Source organism: Oryzias latipes, chromosome 14, assembly GCF_002234675.1.
Source record: "Oryzias latipes chromosome 14, ASM223467v1".
Lineage (NCBI taxonomy): Eukaryota > Metazoa > Chordata > Actinopteri > Beloniformes > Adrianichthyidae > Oryzias > Oryzias latipes.
This window is the reverse complement of record NC_019872.2, coordinates 26,373,235-26,397,854: the sequence shown is the minus strand read 5'-3', so window position 1 is coordinate 26,397,854 and position 24,620 is coordinate 26,373,235. Positions and strand designations below refer to the sequence as shown.

The 24,620-nt window shown below is 39.4% G+C and overlaps 1 protein-coding gene across 5 annotated transcripts in view; it reads right to left on the bottom strand.

Moving 5' to 3' along the window:
• The window catches only part of LOC101165248 (cell adhesion molecule 1), a 501,577-nt gene that overhangs the window by 60,211 nt on the left and 416,746 nt on the right, over nt 1-24,620 (bottom strand). For 3 of the 5 annotated variants that reach the window (XM_023962565.1, XM_023962567.1, XM_023962566.1), the window contains 2 exons: nt 18,779-18,951; nt 2,682-2,768 (listed from right to left, as the gene is read on the bottom strand). In XM_023962565.1, the coding sequence (XP_023818333.1) occupies nt 2,682-2,768; nt 18,779-18,951 (260 nt within the window). The remainder of the gene's footprint in view (nt 1-2,681; nt 2,769-18,778; nt 18,952-24,620) is intronic. The other 2 variants (XM_023962568.1, XM_023962569.1) reach the window with 1 other exon arrangement.

The following is a 24,620-nucleotide window of genomic DNA, read 5'->3' as shown; positions in this document are numbered from 1 at the left end:
CAAAGGGGGACCTTTCTGTGTGAAGTTTGCATGTTCTCCCCATGCATGTGTGGGTTTTCTCCGGGGTCTCCGGCTTCCTCCCACCGTCCAAAAACATGCTTCATAGGTTGATTGGCAACTCTAAATTGTCCATAGGTGTGAGTGTGAGAGCGAATGGATGTGTGATTGAGGATATTCTACCCTGCGACAGACTGGCGACCTGTCCAGGGCATCCCTTGCCTACGCCCAAGTGGCCGGGATAGGCTCCGGCAACCCCGTGACCCCGAAAGGGAAAAATGGTCAAGAAGATGAATGAATAATGCTTTAAAATAGTGTTTTTTCTATACAAAACTGCTCAAATCTGAAGTCTAGTCTAATCTGTCTAATCTTGAGCGGTCCGGTCCAGTCCTGTACTTTAGGGTTTAAGGCCATCGAAAAATCAAATGCTATTGAAATTGAAACTCGTTGATTGGCGGAAGGTCAACACGACAAAAGAACACACCAAAGAAAGCGGCTGGATTTCTCCTCGCCGCCAGCAATCTTCTCAAACATCAAATGCGATGAAGATACAAAGGCAAGTGGGAAAAAAAGAGCTGCTGGCTGACTTCCATTGCTGTTGGAAGCTGCACCCCACATGCGCTGTGACGGTCCAATTTTGAGTCGAAACACTCACCTGAGTTGACTGGACCTTTCTACACCGGACAGTACCGGACTGCCGAACTGTTTCGGACCAGACCGGACTGTACCATGTGGAAACAAGGCTTGAAGCACTACTCTAGTTTATGCTTTTATCTCTACAAGCTAAATCTGCACACACAGTAAAATGAAAAGGCTTTTCATGTCTTTTTTATACAACAAAAACAAAACAGAACAGAAAGCGCTCCTTTTTTGAATGCCAAAACAAAAATAAAAATAAAAAAACTGGCGAGATCAAATATTTCTGGCAAGTAAAAAGTTTCTAAACATCCGTATGAAGCAGAGACGAATAAGATACCAGCAGCTATGAGACAACATGTGTTTGCGAGCTGAACATCCAAATTCCAATGCAATGTAAAGCGATGAAATAACTGTTGTCACTAGAAACTTTATTTTTTTTTTTGTTGGGGTATCTGCATGTGTCAATGATTACAAAAGTTTCATTTTTTTTAAACTTAAAAGTGGGGAGGATGTTGTTAAACGGATGCAGAGGACAGATTTACAGCAACTTTTGTCAGATTTATAGAGTTTAATGTCAAATAAAAGAATATAAGCAAAGAAACTATTTGAATTTCAGCTATATTAGCAGATAAATGTGTGCAGACGTAGACAAACCAGACAACAGATGAATGTTTCTAAGTGTGAAATTATAAGGAGTGAAATTGTTTGTGTGTTCAACCCTGATCATAATAACTAATGTTGTTTGTTTCTTTAGGTATCACTGAAAAGTGAGACTTTTTTTGGCTATAAGAAAAAAAATCACACTTTTTCCGTATGCAAGCTTCTTTTGAAATGACCAGCTCTGAAAGATTTACCTCTATGTGTACACTGTATATTAAAATTATATATCATCCAATCATATATTGAAATGTTCATGTACTTCAGGGTACAGACTAATTATGAAAAGCTGAATTTAAGGGAATCAGACACATATTTTGAACTGAAATAAATAAGTACAATAATAAAAAAGTTTAAATAAGATTAACTTGTTAAATTGGTGAGGATGATAATTGGCCGACTAGCTTTTTTTCTTTTTAAATATATATATATATATATATATATATATATATATATATATATATATATATATATATATAACTTGTGATCTATCCACACTGATGATCCGCACTGATGTTTACAATCAGTAAAATAATTAAATGAGCTGTTTCTATACATATACCTAATGTTACTAAACTGTAAGTGCCCTATTTCATGTGTGTAATAATTTGTTATGGAATAAAAAAGATCTACTTTTTCTAAAAAAAAAAACACAATGAAAGTTTATTTAAATTTTATATAAAAAACAGTGTTTTGTACCATTTTAATTAAAGGTAAACTAGTTTAAAAATAGATTCATAAAAAAGTATTTTTCAGTTTATTATTTGAATCTGGTTATGGTTATTTTCTGAAGCTGTTCAGGATTTCTCATTAATATCAGGATTGTTGATATTTTGTTTCTAAGAATTTGGATGGATTTTTCTAAATATACCAGCATGATGTATCAATTGAAAACTGCCACACACCTGCACACGGAGAGAGTGACAGTTATGCTTTTAGCTCCCACAGACGGCTGTGAAAGAATTTCTATATAATATTAAAACAAAAGCAAAAAAACCTTCTGCTTCCTGAGTCTGAACTGTCCACAAACAGCAGATGCAGCCTCTGGTGTCACCTCGACTAAAGGCAAAATGCATCCTTTTTAAGTTTCCATTTTCTTATTTAAACATGAAAATAAAATAAAAATAAAAAAAACAAACAACCGTCTGAGAAGTGGTCCTTGACCTGGAGTTCAGCCACACCGCATCCACTCATTTCTTTAAAATTGTGGAAGAATTGTTGAAGCTTGTTAAAATTTGGCAGATGCCTACAAACAGACGACCTTTTACCCGCGGGTAAAAATAAGTGCAGGTGAGCCCACCTGACACTGTGCAGTGGAGATGAAAACATATGGAAGGAAGGCTTGGGTGCACACACATAAATAGGCTGTGTCGGGGGTGATACTGTACCTTGATTGGCTCTGGGACTTGAGGTGGAGGTGATGGAGGAGGTGGTGATGATGGCTGTGGTGGGGGAAGGAGTGGTGGTGGGAGCATCTGGATGAGAGGACAAACATGTCAAACAAAAGGGGGAGGGGACAAATGAACAATAAAAGCCACAGAAGCCGAGTGACGACGCGCTGCTGCCAAAAACTCACTTTGGCGGATGCGAACCGAGCCGTTTTATGTGTTTCTGTGGTGTCATGACTACCGCTGTTCCCACAAACACATGGGAACAATAAAGACACGGTCAGAAAAAATGATATAAAGACTCACTAAAAAAAAAGAAAAGGTGGGATATTAATGATTCCAAACAAAACAAATGACGAGCATTAAGGAGGGCTGCTGGTTCTGACCAGAGACAATTTCCCTCCCAGCTTTTTCCTTTTTTTTTTTGTTTACTTCATTAGTCGGGTTAGTCTCCCCACTCTGACAGTGACCAGTGGGAGGTATCAAAGTGACATTTTCCCTGTCGAAATGGCCCGGCTGCTTTGATATAAAGCCGGCGGCGGCGGTGCCTCAGCGTGGTCACAGGCCTCCCGCGTTGCTCTGATTGCCTGCGAATGGATTGGAAAAACCTGTTGGGTTTGTTAAGAGGTGCCGGGGAAAAAAAAAAAATTAAACTCATTTGTGCTGGGTGGCGAGGAGGACGGATTGTCCACACCTTAATGAAATCGGGCTTGAGGAAGACTCTGGGGCACGGAAACAGGAGGAGGCAGCTGCAGGAGGAAGACTGTTAGATGTAGCGGTTGGAGGAAAAATGAGGCCTATGCAGGAAAAGTCAACGAGTGGAGAGGTCAGCAGCACTTAGAGCTGTGGAACACACTGAGGGAGGGGTGGTTACTGTCGCCAGGAAAAAAGCTCTATTACTGAAGATGATCGGGATAAAATAGGTGTGTATGAACTTCTTTTACCTGCAGGTGGCACAAATATGCACGTTTGAATTCCTGGTTTATGTCATATATACTTCAATCGTACACGAATGAAGTCATTTTAGAGGATTTATTTTAATCTCTGCTACCCTGGATTGTGTAGGACTGGGTTTACCAGGAACACATGCTTTGGTTTCTTGATCACACACTGTTGCACCTACAAAATGAATGGCAATACATCTGTTTTTCCTTCTCAACTTGTCCTGTCCAACAACATACAGATGAGAGCTTTTGTGTTGGACAGATTTTACTTTTACAATAGGGGGTTATGCATCGTCCATAGCCAAGGTGTATGTTTGTTTGAATCCCTTTTGTTTAAAGAAAAAAACTTTTTTATGTATTACTTAATTTTTGTTTCGTTTTATGGTAAATAGTAAAACCTTATATAGTGCTTTTCTACCTTCCTCGAAGGCCAAAAGCGCTTTACAGTCACACACACATTCACACACTGGGCTCCGCTGCCGAACACTGGCGCCGACCTTCCAGGTGTTTAGTGTCTTGTCCAAGGACAATTCGACACATGGATGGGCATGGCGGGGATCAAACCCGCAATGTTACGACTGGAGGTCAACCGCCCTACCACTGCACCACGGCCATATGTATTTTCTAGTTTACAGAGGAAAAAGAGTGGAGAACGGGTATCCCCGGCATCGGGGTCCCCAGGCCAAGGGGAAGGCGCGCTCAGCCGTACCAGACGGGAGCCATCGGGGCAACCGGGTGCTGGACGCAGAGAAGCGGGCCAAAGGGGGAGCCAGCCCCCCGCCCGCCACCCAGCCAGAATCTTGTCATCACAGTTCGGAGCAGCCTGTGTGGATGGCCCATAGAGCATGACGCAACCACAGCCCCCCCCCCCCTCCCCCCAACCCCCCTCACCCTACACCCCCCTTAACCCCTCCTCCCGCATCCTCCCCCGGTGCCCTCCCCACCCTGCAGAGCGGAAAGGTGACCCCTAGCAAGCACCGGCGAGGTAGTCCCCCACCCATGCACTCTCACATTCACACACGTTCTTCTGGTTGGCCCCCCAGTCACCACACAACGACCCCTGCCGGTCGACCGATCCCCCGGCCGCTAGGATCCCCACAAGCCTGGCCGCCCAGAGAGGGCCCAGGCGAGTGCAGACCGGCCGCCTCTCCCCGATCCCACCTGTGTAGGGTGGTGTGGGTGTGCAGTGTCTTTAGTTTTTCGAGTCAACAATAAATAGTTCTCTAAAAATAAATAAATATTTCAAAATCTATGCATTTGATTAAAATTAGTACTCACTTAGTTAACTATACCCTGGGGTACAAAAACAAACACCAGGAGGTAATTCAGATAGAAATAAATATGAATAACTATTAGGAATAAATGAACAACAAATAATTTTTTTTGAATTATAATGGTAGTTAAGTAAAAAAGAAACAAAAGAATCTGAAAAAAAACTGTGATGAATAATGTTAAGAGATATAATAAATGTAGTGTAAAATGATCAAATTAGAACAAATGCTAAAACTTCACTATATCTTCACTACAGATATAAAATAACTGGAGCAAAGATTTCAAATTGTATATCCATAAAAAAATTCTAAGCAATTTCAAAGGGTGATATAATTAATAAATATAAAGGTGAGTCAATGATTTCTAACAACTCTTGATCCTAATTGATAGTTTTGAGAGTTAATTTATAGTTAATTTATCTGTAAAAGCATTTGTAGAAATTTCAGTTGGGATTGAATAGAAAGGAGTTTTTCCCCCCAAATACCCCTTTTGAACTTTGAAGATTGTCATTTATTGTTTTAATTATGAAGTTTTAGATCATTTTAATTTTATTAGTTCAGACTAAATAAACACATAGAGAAAAAACACATTTTACTATAATTTGTGCGATGATAAAAAAAATCAACAACAACAAAAAACTGATATAGTAAATGTAATTAAATGATGTTAATAAAATTGATCGACTCAATCAGACTTCGGTGGTTGAAAGAAATACAAAATTTGGAGAAAATGTTAACGATTTCAGTGGAATAGATAGAACAATTCCTAAATTATTACAAACTTTAAAAAAAGATGAAAATGTTATTTCCTTCTTTGTATAATATAGAAGGTAAACACAACTTGCAGACCAGCCTTGATCACTGACTAACTGAGAAAATATGAAGAAAAACTGGAGATATACTTGAAGTTCCTGTTATTAGGATCCAAATTTACTTGAACAGCAACACTTGAAGTGAAACAAAAGAAACAATTATTAAGGTGAAGCTTTATAATAAGATTTCCTAAGAATCTAGTTACAAGACATTAACAAGCATTAGTAATTTGTTTATAGGACTTCATGCCAATTCATGTCTTATAAATGTCATTTAAAAGCCTATAAACACATTACTAATGCTTGTTAATGTCTTATAACTACATTAGAGGGAATTATGTGAACTTCCGTCTGCAGGATTTCTGGATGTTGCTAAAAGTTTAAAAACTAGCTTAAGCTACAATTCCTTCACCTTTGTCCTTCCATTTCCAGAGATTCTGTTTGTTTGTTGGCTTTGGAATTAGTTTATTTCAAGCAATCAAAATAAACAAAACAAACATAGAAAGATAAACAAACAAAAAAACAAATCTAAATATATATATCTACTTATAAATATAGATCTATCTATCGATCGATCGATCGATAGATAGATATATATACATACATAGATATTCCAGACTTAGTATGTTTATAAATTGCTTGGAAAAAAAATAAAAAAATTAAATGTATTTTAAAAAAACATAGAAAAGCACACACATATTTAATTTAAATTGAATATAGTTACACATATTCTCTCATTGCCTTTTAACTAAAGTTCCAGTTAGTTTGTGTTGGTCTGCTTCCTGTTTTCTCATTTCTACAGTCACTAACATCATTTTTTTATGAACAGACATCCTGGTGTTTGGTTTTGCTGCAGGTTTTGTGTATTCTTCCTTTAGTCCTGTTTTCCTCTCCACAGTCTCCCTTTCTTTGCTCAGTCTGGATTGTTATTCCTAAAACTCCTGGGTGAAGTATTTTGGTCGATTGTGCGACAGATTAATACATTATAGGTTAAGATGATCTGGCCTTTTTAGAAATATCTAAACCAACTCTGGAGCTTTGTTTCAGGTGTTAACTTTAGAGAAATGTCTGCTTCTGTCGCACCAAAATGCACTAAAAGAAGAAATGTATTCTGAAGTTCTGTTGAGAGGATTATAAATGGTACCTGGTTGTTTTTGAAGTCTTTCCTGGGGGCACAGAGGTGTGTTTCTGATCCGAAAGCAGGGGGGGCAGAAAAGGCTATAAATTGCTGCCAAATTCATATCTATATAGAAAAAAAAACATTTTTCCTTTTTACTTTTGGCGAAGAGCATGAAGGGTTGACCGTGCAGCTGCACACATCTTTGCCTGAAGCAAATTTGAAATTGCAAAAGTGCCTGAAGGTAATCTGAATCAGCATTCAAGGTGTGCTGAAGCGGGGCATGTTTTTAATCCATCAACAACGTCAGAATTCAAAGACAACTTCCACAGTTCAAGAGGCAAAGTGGGGCAAAAGTTGGGCGGTCCGCCGGCAGAAGCTTTTTAAACCTGTAGGTTGTGCTTGGGTGACGGGACGGTTTCCATGAAGCAGACACCGTGAAAACATGAAAACTCAAAGTGAACTTTTCCGTAATGCACGTTTTTTTTTTCTTTATGGTGGCTTGCTGATGCAGTATATCAAAGAGCGCGGAGGCTCATTGACTTTCAAATGTGACAGGCAGAATGTGCTTTCCCGCCCGCTGAGTCATCGGGCCTTGTTTACTGATGAGGCTTATGAATCAGGGTTTCTGCCCCGAACAGGCGGAGCAGGACGGCAGGAAGCTCCCAGACACAAACTGACAGGAAGCTTTTCATCTGGAGAACAACTCCAAGGGAGCGCCACATGAAAGCGTCACCGCGTAAATGCAGAGCGTTTCTGATTACGCCTAACAAGATAAAGCCGAGAAAAGATGATGAACTAAAACTAAGTTGTTTTTTCTTATAAGTTAAAACAGAACCTAAAGACCCGCTCTAGTAAAGTTGGTGTTTTTGTAGCATTCATCTGATAACGGAGGAGATAAAAAAAAGAAAATTAAGCTTTTCTGAGTACCGTAATTTCCGGACTACAAGCCGCTACTTTTTTCCTGCGCTTACAGCTCTGCGGCTTATTCAGTGACGCGGCTAATTTATGGATTTAATTAGCGGCAGCCATGTACGTACTATCGAACTCAGTGAATAGCTTGTAATCTTTATCTAACACCAAGCACAAGGCATTTATATTCAACACACCTCTAAGCAGCCAAACAGCATGGAGTTGAGTTCAGGTCTTAGACACTTCAGTCATGGTTCAACAAAATGAAACACGCATGCCCGGCCGCATCCCAGAATCCTTTGGGGCCATTAGACCCAACGTGCACGTGATCGCCGCTACATTATGATGAAGCTTTCAAGTTAAAAGCAATCGTTAAAAGCAGCGTAAAAAAGTCCACCGTCACCAACGGGTTTGGAAAAGCCGGTTTGCTGCGTGACGGAGAGAACAGCGCATAGAGTGAATTTACACTCCATTTACGGTTTCTAAGGAAACCGTAAAAGCGGAATTTTGCTTTGAAAAACTCACAGCCTCCGTGTGAGCTGGAGACATCTTCTCCTGCTGATTGAGCTGCGGGGCCGATGGCAGTCTGAAGGCTCCCACACGTAACAACGCACCCGCCCGTCATACACAAAACGTACAGTATTAAGTCCGATTGCTTTGCACAGAAACGATTTGCTCCGTCCACCGGCGCAACGGGGACGAAGTGCTCCTCCCTGAAGCTGCCCTGGCCAGAGGTGTCGGAGTAGATAGGAAGGGGAGACAAGGAGCGCGCGGGGCGGGAGCGGAGCGCAGAGGCTTCTGAATTCTGACGCACGCGCCGCACTGAGGCGCGCGTATCACGCTGAGGCGCGGGCTTTTCAGTCGCCGCTGCTTTATTTTACCGTTGTGTTTTCTAACCAGTCCTGTTACTCCCATAACGCTGCCGCGACACAAGCGGAAGGAGAACTGTACCCGTTCACCCCTCCATGCACTGCTGATACTTGCTCATTCTTAAACACGTACAACAGAATGGCGAGCCGGGCATTGGCCCCGCCTTTAGCCCCTAAGACTCATTGGAAATGTGGAATCGCGGATGTAAATTTCCTCATCATAACTGAGGGATGTAATGTTGATTATATGGTTACTGTTTGTAATTTTATGTATGATACCTAGATTGTCAATAAGTAAAAAAAAAATGAAATAAAAACACCATAACTGAGGAACTTGTGAACAGAATAGAGGTCCATGCTGTTTGACAGATGTCGATACACTCAAATACATGAGCCAGAGGCAAAGCTGGCACCACCCACAATGTGCTAATGAATTGCACTCACTCTGGGATGCTGGCCGTGATCTGTCAGGATGACAATATCGCCTAACATATGCGCGGCTTGTACTCTGACGCGGTTTGTGTATGTATAAAACTAATTAAACACGTGAAAATGGGTGGGTGCGGCTTGTAATTGGGTGCGCTTTGTAGTCCGGAATTTACGGTACTTTTTTTTTAATCGTTGTGAATCCGGAGCAGACGAAAACAATGCCATTACAAAAGATCCTATTGTATGATTTCTATTTTGAGTCAACCCTTTTCTTAGAACTAGAAACTAGGTTTATTATTGGGCTATGAACCGTTTAATTTGAAGTCCTTAAAGGCCGTGCCACACAGCCACTTGCACGGATGAGAATTGGTCATTCGTGAACATACATAGAAAAAGTGAGAAAAGTTGTGGTCTGTGCGTGGAATTTTCCCAGATGCGCTGTTCGTTTTACTCCGTTTAAGACAGACGATTTAAACATTCAGAATGAGTGCACTCTGCTGTGGGATCAGAGGGCAGAATAAACCATTTTTGGGGGTGAGATATGTCAATTTTGGTTTTGACTGTAGCTCCGAAACTAATTGGAACTATTATTGATATTATTTAGGTTTTTTATCCTCTAAATTCCCTCTTTCCTTTGAATAAGTAATAATGTAGATGAATAGATCGGCTGTCTGCCAGAACTCTTTCCACAAAGGCAGGTCAGCCAGGCTGCAAAAGTCACACTGGATCCTTCATGAGGAGATGAGAGGGAGAAGCTGCAGTGGGCTTTAATGGAGAGGAAGTGTTTTTGTTGGAGCGAGGAGGACTGAGCAAAAGGGACACCAAACATCAGCTGTTGTGCAATAAAATCCGGAGGTGGAGAAGAAGAAAACTCGGTTACTGTAAACGACTTAAGCCTTCTGGATGGGTTTCGGTGGTGTGTGAAATGCAGAACGCTGCGACTGTGTGAGGAAAAAAGGAGGTGCTGAGCGTTCGGAGCGGAACAAACCGAACTGCTCTCACCGTTAACCCGGTTAGTGTCAGCCAGACACCGGCTGCTCTCCATCACTTAGGGTCACAATCGTCTGGAATCAAACACGGCTGAAAATATGAGGGCTCGGGGGGGGGCATTTGTTCTGGCTGTCAGGCTGGAAGGCGATCGGTTCTGGAGGTCCAATAAAGACGGATGTCTGAAGCTCGGTTCAAAGCTTTGTGCAGTGCATTGTTTTTAACCAATTGAGTTGGACACCCCTGCAGTAAAAGTATATAAGAAATCAAAGCATTTGTTTAATTTTCAATGTTCTATTTTAAGGAAATGGCCAAATAATGCAGGGGGGAGGGGGGTTACTTATAAAACTGGATGTTTTAATGTGTAATCGTTCTGTTTTCATTTCATACTCATGTTATAAATAAGAGGGATTGTTTTAAGATGAATCCATATTTTACGTTCATTTTGCGTTTTTATCTTTTCAGGCTAAATCCAAAAACCTAGACCCGTGTTCTGGGGGGAAAAAAAGTAAAAATGGTAGAAAAAAGTTGACATATATTTACTTATGATGTGTACTTTATCTCAAATTTGCCAATAAACAAGTTTCTTCACAAAAGTTTGTAACCAGGATTATAATTTAACACAATCCTGTTTGCAATTTCTACTGAAAACTTGTAAAATGCCAGATTTGAAGGTTTGAAGCTGTTATGTCAAAGACATTTTGTGATGTTTGCTTAAAGTGAAAAGTTTTAAGTACAAAAAATAATTCTCTATTAAAAAGCATTTTCATTTGATCGTTTGGCGTTTTAAACATCAAATGAATAAAGAAAAATATCTGGATGGTATCCAATCAGGTAAAAGAATTGGAGTTGAATCTTTTATGTCTGGATTCATGGAGCATGTAGAGAGATGTGCATCACATCATGTAAAAGGGAAAAGATCATTTCCCATCAGGGGTCATTCTGTTAATGTTTTGGGGAGAACCTTTTTTTATTTTGCCTTCCTAACTTCACGTATGGATTCATCCGTTTCCCTTTCTGAGAATTTGACTTTTTCTGTGATTGATTTGTTTTTTTTTCTGTGAAGGCCTCGTTTGTACAATGAAGGCGAAAAAACTTGAAGCTGGAAAACTTTGAGACCCTTTTTTTTTATCAACCAAAACTTGCAAAATGTTTTAAGAAGTTGATTGAAGCTGCGCTTGGTCACAGTTTGAAGGCTCAAAGTTGACGGTCTGTGTGCACATATACACACCGTCCTTACAGATTGTGGATGTAAATTGTTGACTGCAGGGGTTGTTCCATGGTGGTGAGGGTGTCGGAGCAGCAGGTGGTGCGTTCCTGTCTGTGTGCGCCGTTGGAAAATCAGATTCCCACAGCTCCGCCACAACATCTTTCTTCCTATTAGCGAGGCAAATGTTCAGCCCAATTTGCTGCAGAATTACAGCAGACATTAGTGTTGTGGAGTCTGCAGACACATCAAAGTCATCAAAAGAGAAGCTCTGGAGGGATGAAGGCCTGCGGTTTGGTGGTGACTGTTTCTTTTTCTTTTTATTCTTTTGCGCGAGGCTTTTATTTGCCCACATGTTGCATTCTGTGTATATCGTTGTGTTTTTCTCTTACCGGGGGGTGGGAGTGGGTGGATGAGAGAGAGGGGGAACTCGCTGCCCTCACCATTGGGGTTGTGTTGTTTGGAATAAAAAAAAAGTCAAGCAAAATGCCTCCAAGTTTTTTTTGTTTTTGTTTTTTTTTTACAAAATTTAAACCTGATGCAAGCAGAGCAACAAGACGACATTTGAGGACTGCTGTTTCTGCGTGAGCTGCAAATGCAGATGCATGGAAAGCATGTGCACTCCAAGAATGACGCTAAACACTCTTTAAATCAGGGGTCGGGAACCTATGGCTCGCGAGCCATATATGGCTCTTTTGATGGTCACATGTGGCTCGCAGACAAATCTTTAATTATACTTTTTTTTCATTAGAGCGGTGCTTAGAGAGAGAAATCTGCACCAGCACTGCCATTTTACTATTATCTATTATTTCACAGAGTTTGTACCACCCGGAAACCTGTGAATTGAGGTGCCTAAAACTGCGCGCTCCCGTCTCTGAGAAAGAGCGCGCAGTTGCGGGGACGGGATGTGTGAGGAAGAAAGCAGGGGGTGGGGGGGTTGTGGGGACGGGCAGCAAGTGAATCGCGCAGGGATTGTAAAAACGTTAAACCCGCTGCCTGTCACTCACTGCAGTGTGTGAGTGTGTGTTTGGCTCCCCGTCTGCATGTGAGCAGTCTTTGTCACATCTAAAGAACAGTCAGACCTACGATCACGTTTAACGTCTCAACGCCTGCATGAAGCAGAAACTCACCACGTATCAACCAGACTAGACAATCAGCAAAACTACCACGAGAAATACTCATCATTTATTAGCAACAGAATAACAATGTTATTAAAAAGAATCCACAGACTTATTGTACTTTAAAAATGTTGAAATTACATCAAATGCACTCATTCACTTGTATTTTTAGTTTTAAACATATTGTCGCGAACTGAGTTTAACTTGGCTGTTGGGCCGCGTTACAAGTTCTGGAGTTCGCTGAACGCATCAAGCAGAGATCTGATTGGCTCTCAGTTCTGTCGCTCAGCCTGTTGTTAGGTAATTTGGACCAATGGGGTTCAGCTATGGGCCGAATAAGGGAAATGGGAGGGCTGGAGCGGGAGCAGGTGAATATAAATTTGGGAGACGCGCTCTCGTGTCGGCGGGAGAGATTCAGGAGTTGATGAATTAATTGTACGACGTTTGTTGCGGTCTGCAGTAACCATAATAAAGAACCTTAAAAGAGGTTAAGTCTACGTGCCTCAGTGTGGTAAAGGGACACTACATTAATGTATGGCTCTTTCAAAATTAAATTTAAAAATATGTGGCGTTTATGGCTCTCTCGGCAAAAAAGGTTCCCGACCCCTGCTTTAAATGGACTGTCACATACAGTCTATGGAAGTTATTTAATGCCCTATAGTGTAAAGGAGGTACAGGTGTGTCTAGCACCTAATAACGACAATAACTACATAATAAAGTACTCTGATGATACTGTGATTCTAAGTGTATCGCTCAGAGACGACCCTGCTTCTCTCCACATGGAGAAAATCTCCTCCTTTAACCCTCCTGTTATGTTATGTGTCAAATTGACCCGTTTTAAAATTTGAACATTTAGGAAAAATAGTTTAAAGTATTTTGAGTATTTGAAACTTCTGCTTGCCTTAGTTAGTGTAATTAATGTATAGCATGAAAATGGTTCATCTCACATTTTCAAAACCACCCTCTGCATATTTATATCACATAAATACTGTTCGGGTCAATTTGACCCAGCGGTCAAACTGGAGGTAAAAGGATGTCAGAAATGTCAGAGTATTTCTTTCTTTGAGACATATTTCACCCCAATCACACACACACATACACACACCCATTTCTGGCTCACAGTGCATGTCTGTAAAACAAAATTTCAATTTGATATTTCTATGAAACATTAAAAAAACGTTTATGAAAAACGAGTGAATTATCTAATAATTGAACCATTGCACTACATATTGATAAAATAATTAGTAATGGAGTTACTAATAAAATATTCACACTCCTTGTTAGGATTTTTTTTTGGTTTCAGACAGCTATTGGATAACTAAACACGCACTGGGTCAAATTGACCCAAGCACACCATTTCTATTCCTCACAAATGAACATAACAGGAGGGTTAAAATTTGTGTGTCTGTTTTGGCAGTTTGTCCAACTCGTATTCTTTTATTTCTGACGTTGAACTATTACCATACGGGCGATGGTAAAAAACCAACAGATATAAGAACTCGTTCGCTCCATCAACGGTTCTCGTTGTTATTCACACGTAAGTGAAGCTTGAAGTTTCTGATGGGAATTTACTCATCAGAAAAAGTCACAACACCAGAAAAACAGAATCTCAAGTGTTTACAAAAAAAAACTTACTTATCCCTGCAAGAAAAATAATTTTACCTAAAAACTTTTTCAAACAAAAAATAATCTTTGTTTGAGAAAACATATATCACTGACTAGAACTATTGGCCGATTTGATTGGATTATTTAAAAAAATCTGTCTTAATTTAAGAATTTTTAAATTATTTCTATAGAGGGTCTGTTTTTGCAGTGCAAAGCCAAAACCATGTGAACCACATTCCTGTTTTTTTTCTGTTGTATGATGCTCAGAAGATGGAAAAGTCATTTTTTGTTTCATCATTTTCTGTAAAAAAAAAAAGAAGAGAGGCTTGTTTCCTGTCTCCATCATTCCACAGTAACAGAATAATGGAGATCAGAACAATAGATGCCTTTTTGGCTCGTTTGCTCTCGGAACAACTTTTAATGGAATTAATGGGAGCTTTTTTGGCATCGAGCTTCACAGTCTGTTGCTACAGTTCAGCCAAACTAATGGATGACTTTGAAGATCCACTGTTCCACTGGAAATTTAAAAATAAAGGACCCGACTGCTCTGAGCTCAAAGCTGATTGTGTGAAAAGGGCTCATGCCGCATTTATAACCATGTGCATCACTGAAAGTCAACTCGTACATCTACTCCTGAATAATAAAGATTTGTAAGTAAAACTACTTTTACACCTGAAGAAATGGGAAAAGCTTTTCTGAATTTTGGAATAGAAACGATGTTGGAAAAAGATAGACGAAGTTAAAGAGACTTCATAAAATAAAAAATAAAAAATTTTAAAGAAGAATTTATACATTTGGTTGAAGTAAAACAAACATCAGCTCAGTATGAAGGATTGGACTGATGGTTGGTCATTTAGAAAGGCTTTTGTTAAAGTACAGTATTATTAAAAAAGATTTTATCCAAACAATTCATGTTTCTTTTGGCTTTATTTCTTTATTTTTTATAAAAAAATTGACTGTAACTTGTGGCTTCCAATATAGACTTGATTGAAATAAAACTGTAATAGAACGCACCCCAACTAACGTTTTAAACTAAATCATACATCCACTTTAAAACACAAACATGTTAAAAAATAATTTTCTTTTCGTGATAAAGCATACCATTAACCCGCTTATACCATGGTCACTTAGAAATAAATATTAACCAGTTTTTAGTCCTTAATTCTTGTTTTTTTCCCCATTTAGATCGCTTTTGTCACAAAAAGCAGACTATTTGTTACGTGGTGCGCACGTAACAAACAGGTTATCCTTTACAGGTTACCCTCATGGAACCGGCCAAGCAGTTGTGACATGAGCTTGATAAAACTATGTCTAAAATTAAGATTTTAGAGAATGAAAGAGAGAATAAGAAAATTATTTGTAGTTTCTCAGTTTTACAATAACGAGGAAGCCGATTCCGTGTTACAATATAGACATTTATAGTATATAGAGAAGTGCAACCGATACAGTATATGTACAATAATCTTTTTCTTTTTAAATTTACCGTAATCGGTGTTTCTTAAATTCGGGTGCGCCATGTAGTCCAGAGTATATACAGTCTAGAATATATAAGCATTGAGTCTCTTCATTTTCAAATTGTTTTTTTTTTTTTAGTTTAGACATCTTTAAAAGCTTTTGAAAAGATGAGGATTAAGATGTCAGAAATGTAGTTTTTATCCCAGAGAGATGTTGGGAGTTTAGTCGATCTTCCAGTGGCAGGATCAGTTTAGGCGTCAAAGGAGACTAAATCTAACATTTCTAAACATAAATAAGATTTTCCTTTTTCTGAATCAGATAAAATCAATACGAAACGAAGGTTTTTCATCCCAAAGAGCGTCATCCACCTGGTGACAGAGACCTTTTTCCTGATCCGTGGATCACAAATAACGTCCATCAGCCAATGAACTTTCCTACCTTCCACCTCACGCGGAACAAAGAAACCTTTTCACTCGTGACAAAAGCGCCCAAATAAATACTCTGGGGGTCCACACAAGTGAGATGGGAGTCATTTTGGTCAGGGAAAATGAGCACATTAGAGCGTAATGCCCTGCTCAGGGGGAGAGCGTTTGCTATCAAAGCATGTTGAGATAATGTGATGAAAACAGAACGAGAGGAAGGGGATAAATCAACATGGACGGCACAGAAATGAGGAAATGTGGCAGAAGAAGGTGGAAGCAGGTTAAAGATTACACTACGCACTCGCAAACACCGGCAAAAAAAAAAGGAAGAAGCGATTGCTGCACTCTCTTTTCACATTACATCCCAGTCGTGTCTCCTTACCTGAACGTGTCACCCTGCACACATTATGAAAACATTATGCAAATGTAGAATTTGGAGGTTAATAAATAAAAGAGACTTGACTTACATTAGGAAAAAATGAAAAGTACTACATGTCCTCTGGACTCATATATTAAAAATGAAATGCAATAACTCAGTGGGGCAGATTCAGGCTCGCCTTTAACTGCGAAAAACACAGTGAGCTGCTTCTTTTTGCTGGCAGTCCTTGACAGCTACCTTCACCCACCAAAATATCTCCATCGTGACCTGGCCGGCCTCCAGGAGCCGCTGACACAACTCTTAGAATATTACGCTCACCGCCATTTGGGGGATTAGTTATCAGAAAGGTAAAGCAACAGAAAAAAAGGAAAGTTTTCAGCCTTTAGGTTTTTTTCCCCACATTTCTGCATTAATTGGCCCTTAAACATGATCAGACAGGGACACAAGCCTTGGAGAAAAGCTAATGCAATTAGACCAAATGAACTGGAAATTCTGTGGCCATATTTTAACTTCAGAAAAAAAAGTCCCGATTAGGTTTTGAATGAGAGTTTTTAGAGTTAAATTGATCATGTATTTATATTTTTATTATTTTATCATCATTTTTTAAATTCTCTTCATTTCCATTAAACAACAAAAAAGAAAGATTATCTTCAAGTCCTTATACAAGAGAAACAGAAGAAAGAAGGAAACTTGTTTTTCTGCCCCTTTTACAATCTTTAGTATATATTTAGTGTATATATTTAGTGTGAGTTTGAGTTGAATATCAAGAGAAATGCACCGATAAATTAGTTTATCTTAGAAAAAAACAGATTTTATGAGTAATAATAGTTATATTGCATTGTATTTGTCGGTTAAATGTACAAAGCAAAGACTGGAATGAAAACAGTTTGACATAGAAACTAAATTAGCTTGAAATATTTCTATTAAAAACTTTGGGGCAAAGTGCACTGATTGTGCAGAAGTACAGGCCGTGTCACACAGCCACTACAGACACTGTGTGCATATTGCACAGACAAAAACCGGTCATACATATAAACGTGGACAAAGAGACAAAAGTTGTGGCCTCTACGTGAAATTTTCATTGATGTATAACGAATTAACTACGGAAAAAGTACGAATAAACCACACAAAGCACACGTAAACAAACCTAGAACCATGCGTGACTATTGCGCGGTTTAAATGTAATTCATTAGTGATTCGTGTGTCAATTACGTCATTTAAACAGGATTTGTGTGCCGTATACTCGATATAAAAGTTATACACCGGTGGTACATTCCTGAAAATTACGTTAGCTATGCGTGGTACGGTTGTGGAAAACCACAAATTTGCCTATGCATCTTGCAAAAATCGCGCACAATTGCGTATGATTTAGATAATAAATGAGTAAAAACTATGTAAATACGCATAAACTACATAATTCGACGGACATCTGCGCACATCGATGGACTCTAGAAACAATTATGAAAGACGTATATCACGCATGGATCACGAAAGACCGACATTTCCTACTTGGAAAATGCATCAAATGTACATAGTGCCTGTGTGACACGCCTTAAAGTTGATTGGATTTTCTTCGGATCCTCCCTCAGTCAGATAATGGCAGGAGAATTGGTCCTGATGCTTTCCACGCGAATTCTCAAATACTAAAGCCTACTTTAACGTTTGGGAACATCGATTTATTGCTCCTGCAGGTCCAACAATGAATGTGCAGCGTGAGCCTAATAGATAACGTTATTTTTCTTAGCAGATTATTCACCTGCTGCAATCTGCAAAAGATGAACCTGCTGCTGCTGTTATGTAATGTGCAGTAATGTGCATCAGCTAATAATAAAATGTATGCAAGGGCAAATCATTGTTTATTTTGTCAGTCTTTTTATAATCGTTTGGTGTGTACGTTTAATTTTATTTAAAAAGGTCTTTGTGTTGGCCAGATTAGTATTTTCATTTCATTTGAGCAGAATGAAAGTGATTGGCTTGGGGTTAAGTTCAACAATAACACTCTGGTCATCGTCTAAAAACATACCATTGTTTCCTTGTGGCTTTAAATGTCTACAACTTAGGGTTTATGCTATTCAAAACATTTTAATGTGTAAAAAAATGAAATACTTGTCAGGTAAAAATGTCGCTTCACAGCCTTCTCTGCTGGAGCAACCCTTTTAAATTTAAAATAAACATTTTAAGGTGTTAGAAATGAAATTAATTTCGTATCTGCAAACTGTGGTGTCCTTTTTCAATCAGAAAAAGGCCAATTAGAATGCAAAGACACAAAGCAGAGAAGACAAATGTAATGTTAATCCAGATAAATGATGCTGTTTCAGAATCATTTATGACAATACATCCTTAAATTCTTGAGGAAAACAAATCTGTCTCCCACTTTTTTTTGAAACTTTAGCATCAATTTAGTTTATTTTTCAGTGATAGTTCAGCATGTTCAGGACTATGAAAGACATGTACCATCAAAGAATTTCTGTTGCTTGTTGAAAAGAAAAGCCTCAAAAACTGAAATGATTGACAGAATGATTAGTGTGGAGGTAAAGCTGGACAAGCGGAGCGCTTTCAGGTGAGCTCACCGTAGACATATAGGATGTAGTCATCGTACGACTCCCCCAAAGAATTAGAGGCCACGCAGCGGTAGGTCCCGTTGTAGGACTTGTTGAGGTTCTCGATGTAAAGGTCAGCCCCGGCGATGATAGCATGAGACGGTACGTCATCATCCACCTTCAACCAGTTCACCCGGTGGGGCCTGAAATGACAATAAATGTGGAGGAAAACATTTTGGTTTGTGTCAGACAGGATCTTCAGGGTCAAAGGGCGGAGCGACCAGTGCACTCTTGGACCCGAAACGCAAAAATATGCTATAAAAACCATTATCACTGTATATTTGTATACTATGTATTTATTTTTACACAATAAAAAAAAACTATTAAAACATATTTTGGCCAGTTTCCATGCATACGCACTCACTGCTTTAGGATCAAAGCTCCAAGTCTTGGTTATCTGCGCATTTATTAAATACAATGGATTTTAGCATATTTACCAAGGGAAATGTCTTCTTATTCCTGTCCCATTACAAACTGGCTACATGAGGGCAAAAATAAACACATCACTGTCCATATGTGTGGTCATCAGTGGTGGGCTGTCAGGGCCTTCTCTGAAGGCCTAAAAAATATCTGAATCATGTGTTAATTATATTTTGTCCATGCACAATCATTAACTCACTCCAAGTGGTCTGTCCATTCTCTTTTATTGTGTTTATGATGGTTATGCTGCTTCCAGACAGACGCATTTTCACATTGGAGTATTTAACCAATCGCATTTCAGCTGTCCTTTGTTGCCAGCCCCGGGTCAGGGCCTTCACTCTCCGTTCTGAAGGTCTTGTGATGCGAAATCAATGTCAGTCATTCATTTCTTTCAACCAATCAGATTCTGAGTTGGTGATACCGGGGCCCTCTAGCAGGCTTAGGCAACGTCACAGCTTTCAGACCTTCTGATTGGACAGAAGTTTCAGGAAGACACATGCAGCCTTGTCCATTTTGACGCAGAGCTGCTGAGCTCTTTTTGATCCGTCTCAGTTAAGAACAGAGCTGACTGTAATGTACACCATGGAGGATTTTTTACAGTGTTTTTCAACCTTTTTTGAGCCACGGCACACTTAAACCTTGATAAAAATCATGCGGCACACCAGCATCCAAAAAAAGGAAAAAAAAAAAAAAAAAAAAAAAAAGAAGAAACTCAGTTGATGTACTGCAGAGGGGCAGTACATCAACTCAGTTGATGTACAGCCCCTCTGCAATCTCACATGCATTTTTGTGATAATTGTGGCAGAACAAGCAGGACGTTGCAGCTGTTCTTTATAAAAGATTTAATAAAAATTAGGTTAGAAGATTTAAAAACTGTTTGATGTGTGTTTGTTGTTTTTTCAAGCCGTTAAACACGAAGACTCATTGTGCGCTGAGACGCTGTCACTTTACCAAATGCATCATGGGAGATGTAGTTTAAAAACGGCCGGAGATCGTTTCTCTGAGCTTCATTGTTTTGTTCACTTGTTCCACGGTCTGACACCGGAATCTATGGAAAGCTACACCGCTAAAGACGAGCTTTAGTTGGTATTTTTGTTTAAATTGAGCAACTTTACGAGCTATATCGGAACAAGGAAGTGAACACTTTCACCACTTCTGATTGGTCAGACTGATGACATGTGATTGAGTCTCCAAGAATGATTGGTGGAGACAGTTGAAGGGACGGGACTTTTCCAAAAAAACAGCTGACGCTACGGCTAAATTGCGGTACCGTCATTCTTAACAAAATGTCTTTAATTTAATCAAATAAACACAAAGAAAAAAGTATTTTATGATCTTTCATATTCCTAACTACTCAGTGTTTTATCAGGGCCTGTTTGGATGAACACAGAGCTGATATCCTGGAGGTGGTAAATGCTTTTATATCAGTGAATGAGGGCGATTTCCCACGGCACACTAGTGTGCCGCAGCACACTGGTTGAAAAACACTGACTTAGTAGGAAAATCTCCCACTGATCTCCTTGACTTCCTTCATCAGAAAAATCTGAGTGAGGAGCCGTAGAGATTTGTGTGTTTGGCGCTGACCGTCCCTGTGTCCACTGCGCCTGTCAAGCGCACATTTTCGGCTCTAAAGCAAATTCAGACCTACGCAGAAACACAAGTGGACAGACTGGGCTCTCAGCACTGACCTTGACGGAATAGAAAAGGACTTCAGGATGGAACTGAAGCGCGATAATCTACCTGACAGGGTGATGAACTGTTTTTGAGGAAAGAGAGATTTTGTTCTCAAATAATCCCATTTTTTTGGATGAGTGAAATTATAAATATCATAATAAATAAAATATTTATCTGGTTATTTTCAATGTTTTTTACTGGCTTTGGTTGCAAAACGAGATTTGTTTATTCGGTTTATTTAGAGGCATTTATTGTGGCGACAGGAATTTTCCATATGCAATGCTGAGCTCGTTTCTGCATCTTAAAATGGTTCATGAGGGGCGGAGCCACCTGTTGAACTTTTTAATCTGGCCCCTTTTTAATAAGAATATTTTATTTTCTGTCTAATGCTGTTGTCTCCCCGTAGATGCTGCACTAAAATTGCTGACTTTCGTTCAATTCAGAAAGTTATTCTGCGTTCATGTGTTGTCTGAAGCTCGTGTGCGATTCCTGAGCTGGACCGTCATTTTTCGGATCATTCCGACCCCACACGAACGCAGCATTTCTCTAACTTTACACTTTTTTTCATCTGAGGGACATCGACCCATTTGTGCAACTGGCACCAAAATGAGAAAAGTAGTCCCAGTTTTGGAATAAAAACTCCAATAGGTTCTGTTTAAAAAAACAAACAAACAAAAAAAAATTTAGTTAAAAATAAAGCAGTTTTTTCTTTAGATCCATGTTATTTTTTTCTCTCTTTTGAGGAAGATTATCAAAACAATCCACACATCTGCTCCTGGTCCGGCCCTTCTGTTGGGTTTTTTTAACCCTGTGTTGCCCACGAACCAAAAGGTTTGCCCACCCCTGCTTTAGAGGTTGCAGACCATCTGGTTGAGCTGTTGCATTCATATTCAAAGTACACGTACACACTCTTTACACACACTGTACAATATGTGCTGGCAGAGGAATATTTACAATGAGTCCATTTCAGACTTTGACATCTTGTCCAAATGAAACTATAAGTGAAATTTCCAAAATAATTTGAGAATTTGGAATTATTGGTAGACAATCTGAGTTTTCATTATTCTAATCCAGATCTAAGCCCAACAATTCTCTCTATCATTATTTCCAGGAATAAATGAATAAACTACTTAAAAGTTAACAAATATAAATAGAGCCAAATGAGCCATTCTTTTGAACGGCTCTTTGAAATGAACTGATCCAAAAGATTCGGCTCCCTAAAAAGAGCCATAAGTCCCATCACTGCTGGCATCAAATAGGCCCTTTAGAGGCAGTTGTGACTAAGACTTAAAGAAGCTATTTTGTCTCCATCTGAACTATTCTGTGAAACCAGCTCCCACTTATAGATGAGCAGACTCTCCTCCTCAAAAAAGAAAAAGGCTTCAAACTTTCCCTTTTGATGAAGTTCGTAGTTTGTCCTCACTCAGGTGGCTTAAACTATAGCAGCGACTCAGGTTGATGGATATCCTGCCATGATGCGCTGAGGCCCTCCACTCCCTTGTGATTTACTTGCTGCATTGAAGTGGCTGCTGCATTTCATGAGCTTCTCTCCTGCTCTTCTTGGTTGGCTGACTGTGAGCACAGGGGCGCTTCCAGCTCCATGTTTCTGATCTTTAGCTGCTGACCTGAACAACCTGTCCGCAGTTTCTTCTTTCTGTCTCTCCAGGTTTACTTTTACCCCCCCCCCCCCTCAGTCTGACTCTCACAGCTTTCTTTCTGTCCAAGGGTCTGTGCTCCCATGATGCCAAGTGCCGACCACAAAAGGAGTCCTTGGATTTATTTAGAGTCCTAAAAAATCCTTTTAATCAGTGTTCATTGGTAACAGCTCTGTTTTCATCAAACCCCAACAGGTCTGGTTTGATTTTCATTGTTAGTCACCAGGATTCTGAAAGGTCAATGTAGGTATTATATTTAATAAATACCTTTCTTTTAAGGCTAAAAGAAATTATTTCACTGGTACTTTTGGGATTTTTTTTTTAAAGAAACTGACTCCACATATTCAAGATATTTTTTATTATTTGGCAAAGTTTATTTATTTAAACAAACAAACTGCCAAAAATGATAAAAGCATTTTTATTTTAATCTCTGCCCAAGTATTAATTATAATTTTGTTGTCTTATATGGAGTTTAGGAATACAACTAAAACAAACTATTGCTTTAATAATATTTGCTTAAGTAAAGATTGTCCTTTTCTGTAAAATGGGGCCATCGGAAGTTCGGTTTCTAACTTGACCTTTTAACCCTAGGACTTTCACTGGCCTAATTCAAGCTCTTTACACTACCAAAGCTTTTCAACAGTTTACACAATTACCGTAATACCAATGGATTTGGACATGGGGAAAAACAGCTTTGTGCCGATGTGAGACACTTTAAAAGACGTTAAAACTTTACCTTCATAAAGTGGTGCATAACACCTTATACCCTAATTTTTTTCACGTCAGAACTTGTTAGTTTTACGATATTTGTGCAAAACAATGGATTCTGCCATCAAGAAAATGCAATTTTTCACTGATATGGTCAATGGTAAAGACTTGTAAAGCTTATTTCTACCTTCCTCGAAGGCCCAAAGCGTTCCAAAGCCACATTCACCCTTCGATGGCGGCTCCGCTGCCAAAAACTGGCAGCGACCTTCCACCAGAGCTAAGGTGGGCTTCAGTGTCCAAGAACACTTCGACACATGATCGTGCAAGGTGGGAATCGAACCCGCAATCTTCCAGTCAGAGGTCAACCGACCTAGCACTGCACCACGGCCGCCCATATGCAACACTTTACATTAGTCAAGTCTTTAAAACTTATTCTTTGTAAAGCGTTGCACAAAATGGCAAGCTTGAATGCTCTGCGTCAAAATCCGTTGGTTTACGTTAATTGCTTGAACCAACAGATTCTGCCGTGAAGGAAAGCAGTTTGCGCCGATATGCAACGCTTTATGTAACTAAAATCTCTAAAGCTTTACTTTAGTAAAGTCTTTAAAACATTAAGTTAATAAAGTGATGCAGAAAAGCGCAAGCCTGCATTTCTCTGCATCAGAATCCACTGGTTCACATTAACTGCATAAACCGATGGATTGTGACATGGAGGAAAGCGGCTTTGTGCCAATAAGCAACACTTCATGTTCGTAAAGTATCTGGAATTTTACGTTAGTAAAATCTCTGAAAATGGACTTTAGTGAAGGGTTGAACGACAGCTCAAAGCCACATTTTTTAGCGTCAGAATTCTTTGGTTTAACAAATCAATGGGAACCAATGGATTCTGTGGATTTTATTTGCAGGCATAATTGCATTAATCATCGCATTTTGACAGGTAGAACACATCTTTGCATCAATATGCAGCACTTAAAGTCTCTTAACCTTTTCGAAAGGTTTGCATAACAACACAAAGCCACACGTCTCCACACCAGAACCCTCAGGTTTCCGTTAATTGTGTAAAAACTTTACCACTGTAAAGTGTTCCACAAGAGCAGAAAATTGCTTCTCTCCGCTTCATAATCTGTTGGAATTATGTCAATCCCATCAACAGTCAAAGAGTTGTGGCATTCAGAAGAATGTCAACTCTGGAGCTAAAGCTCTGCAGTCGCATGAAGGTTAAAAGTTTTCATTTCTATGACAATCAGACCAGGTGGCCACAGTCACAGAAGCTACAGTGAAGGAATACAAACGTCATTTTGTATCGGCATCTGAAACGGTCGTTGCCAGTGGTTGTTATTTCCCTCTGATGGACC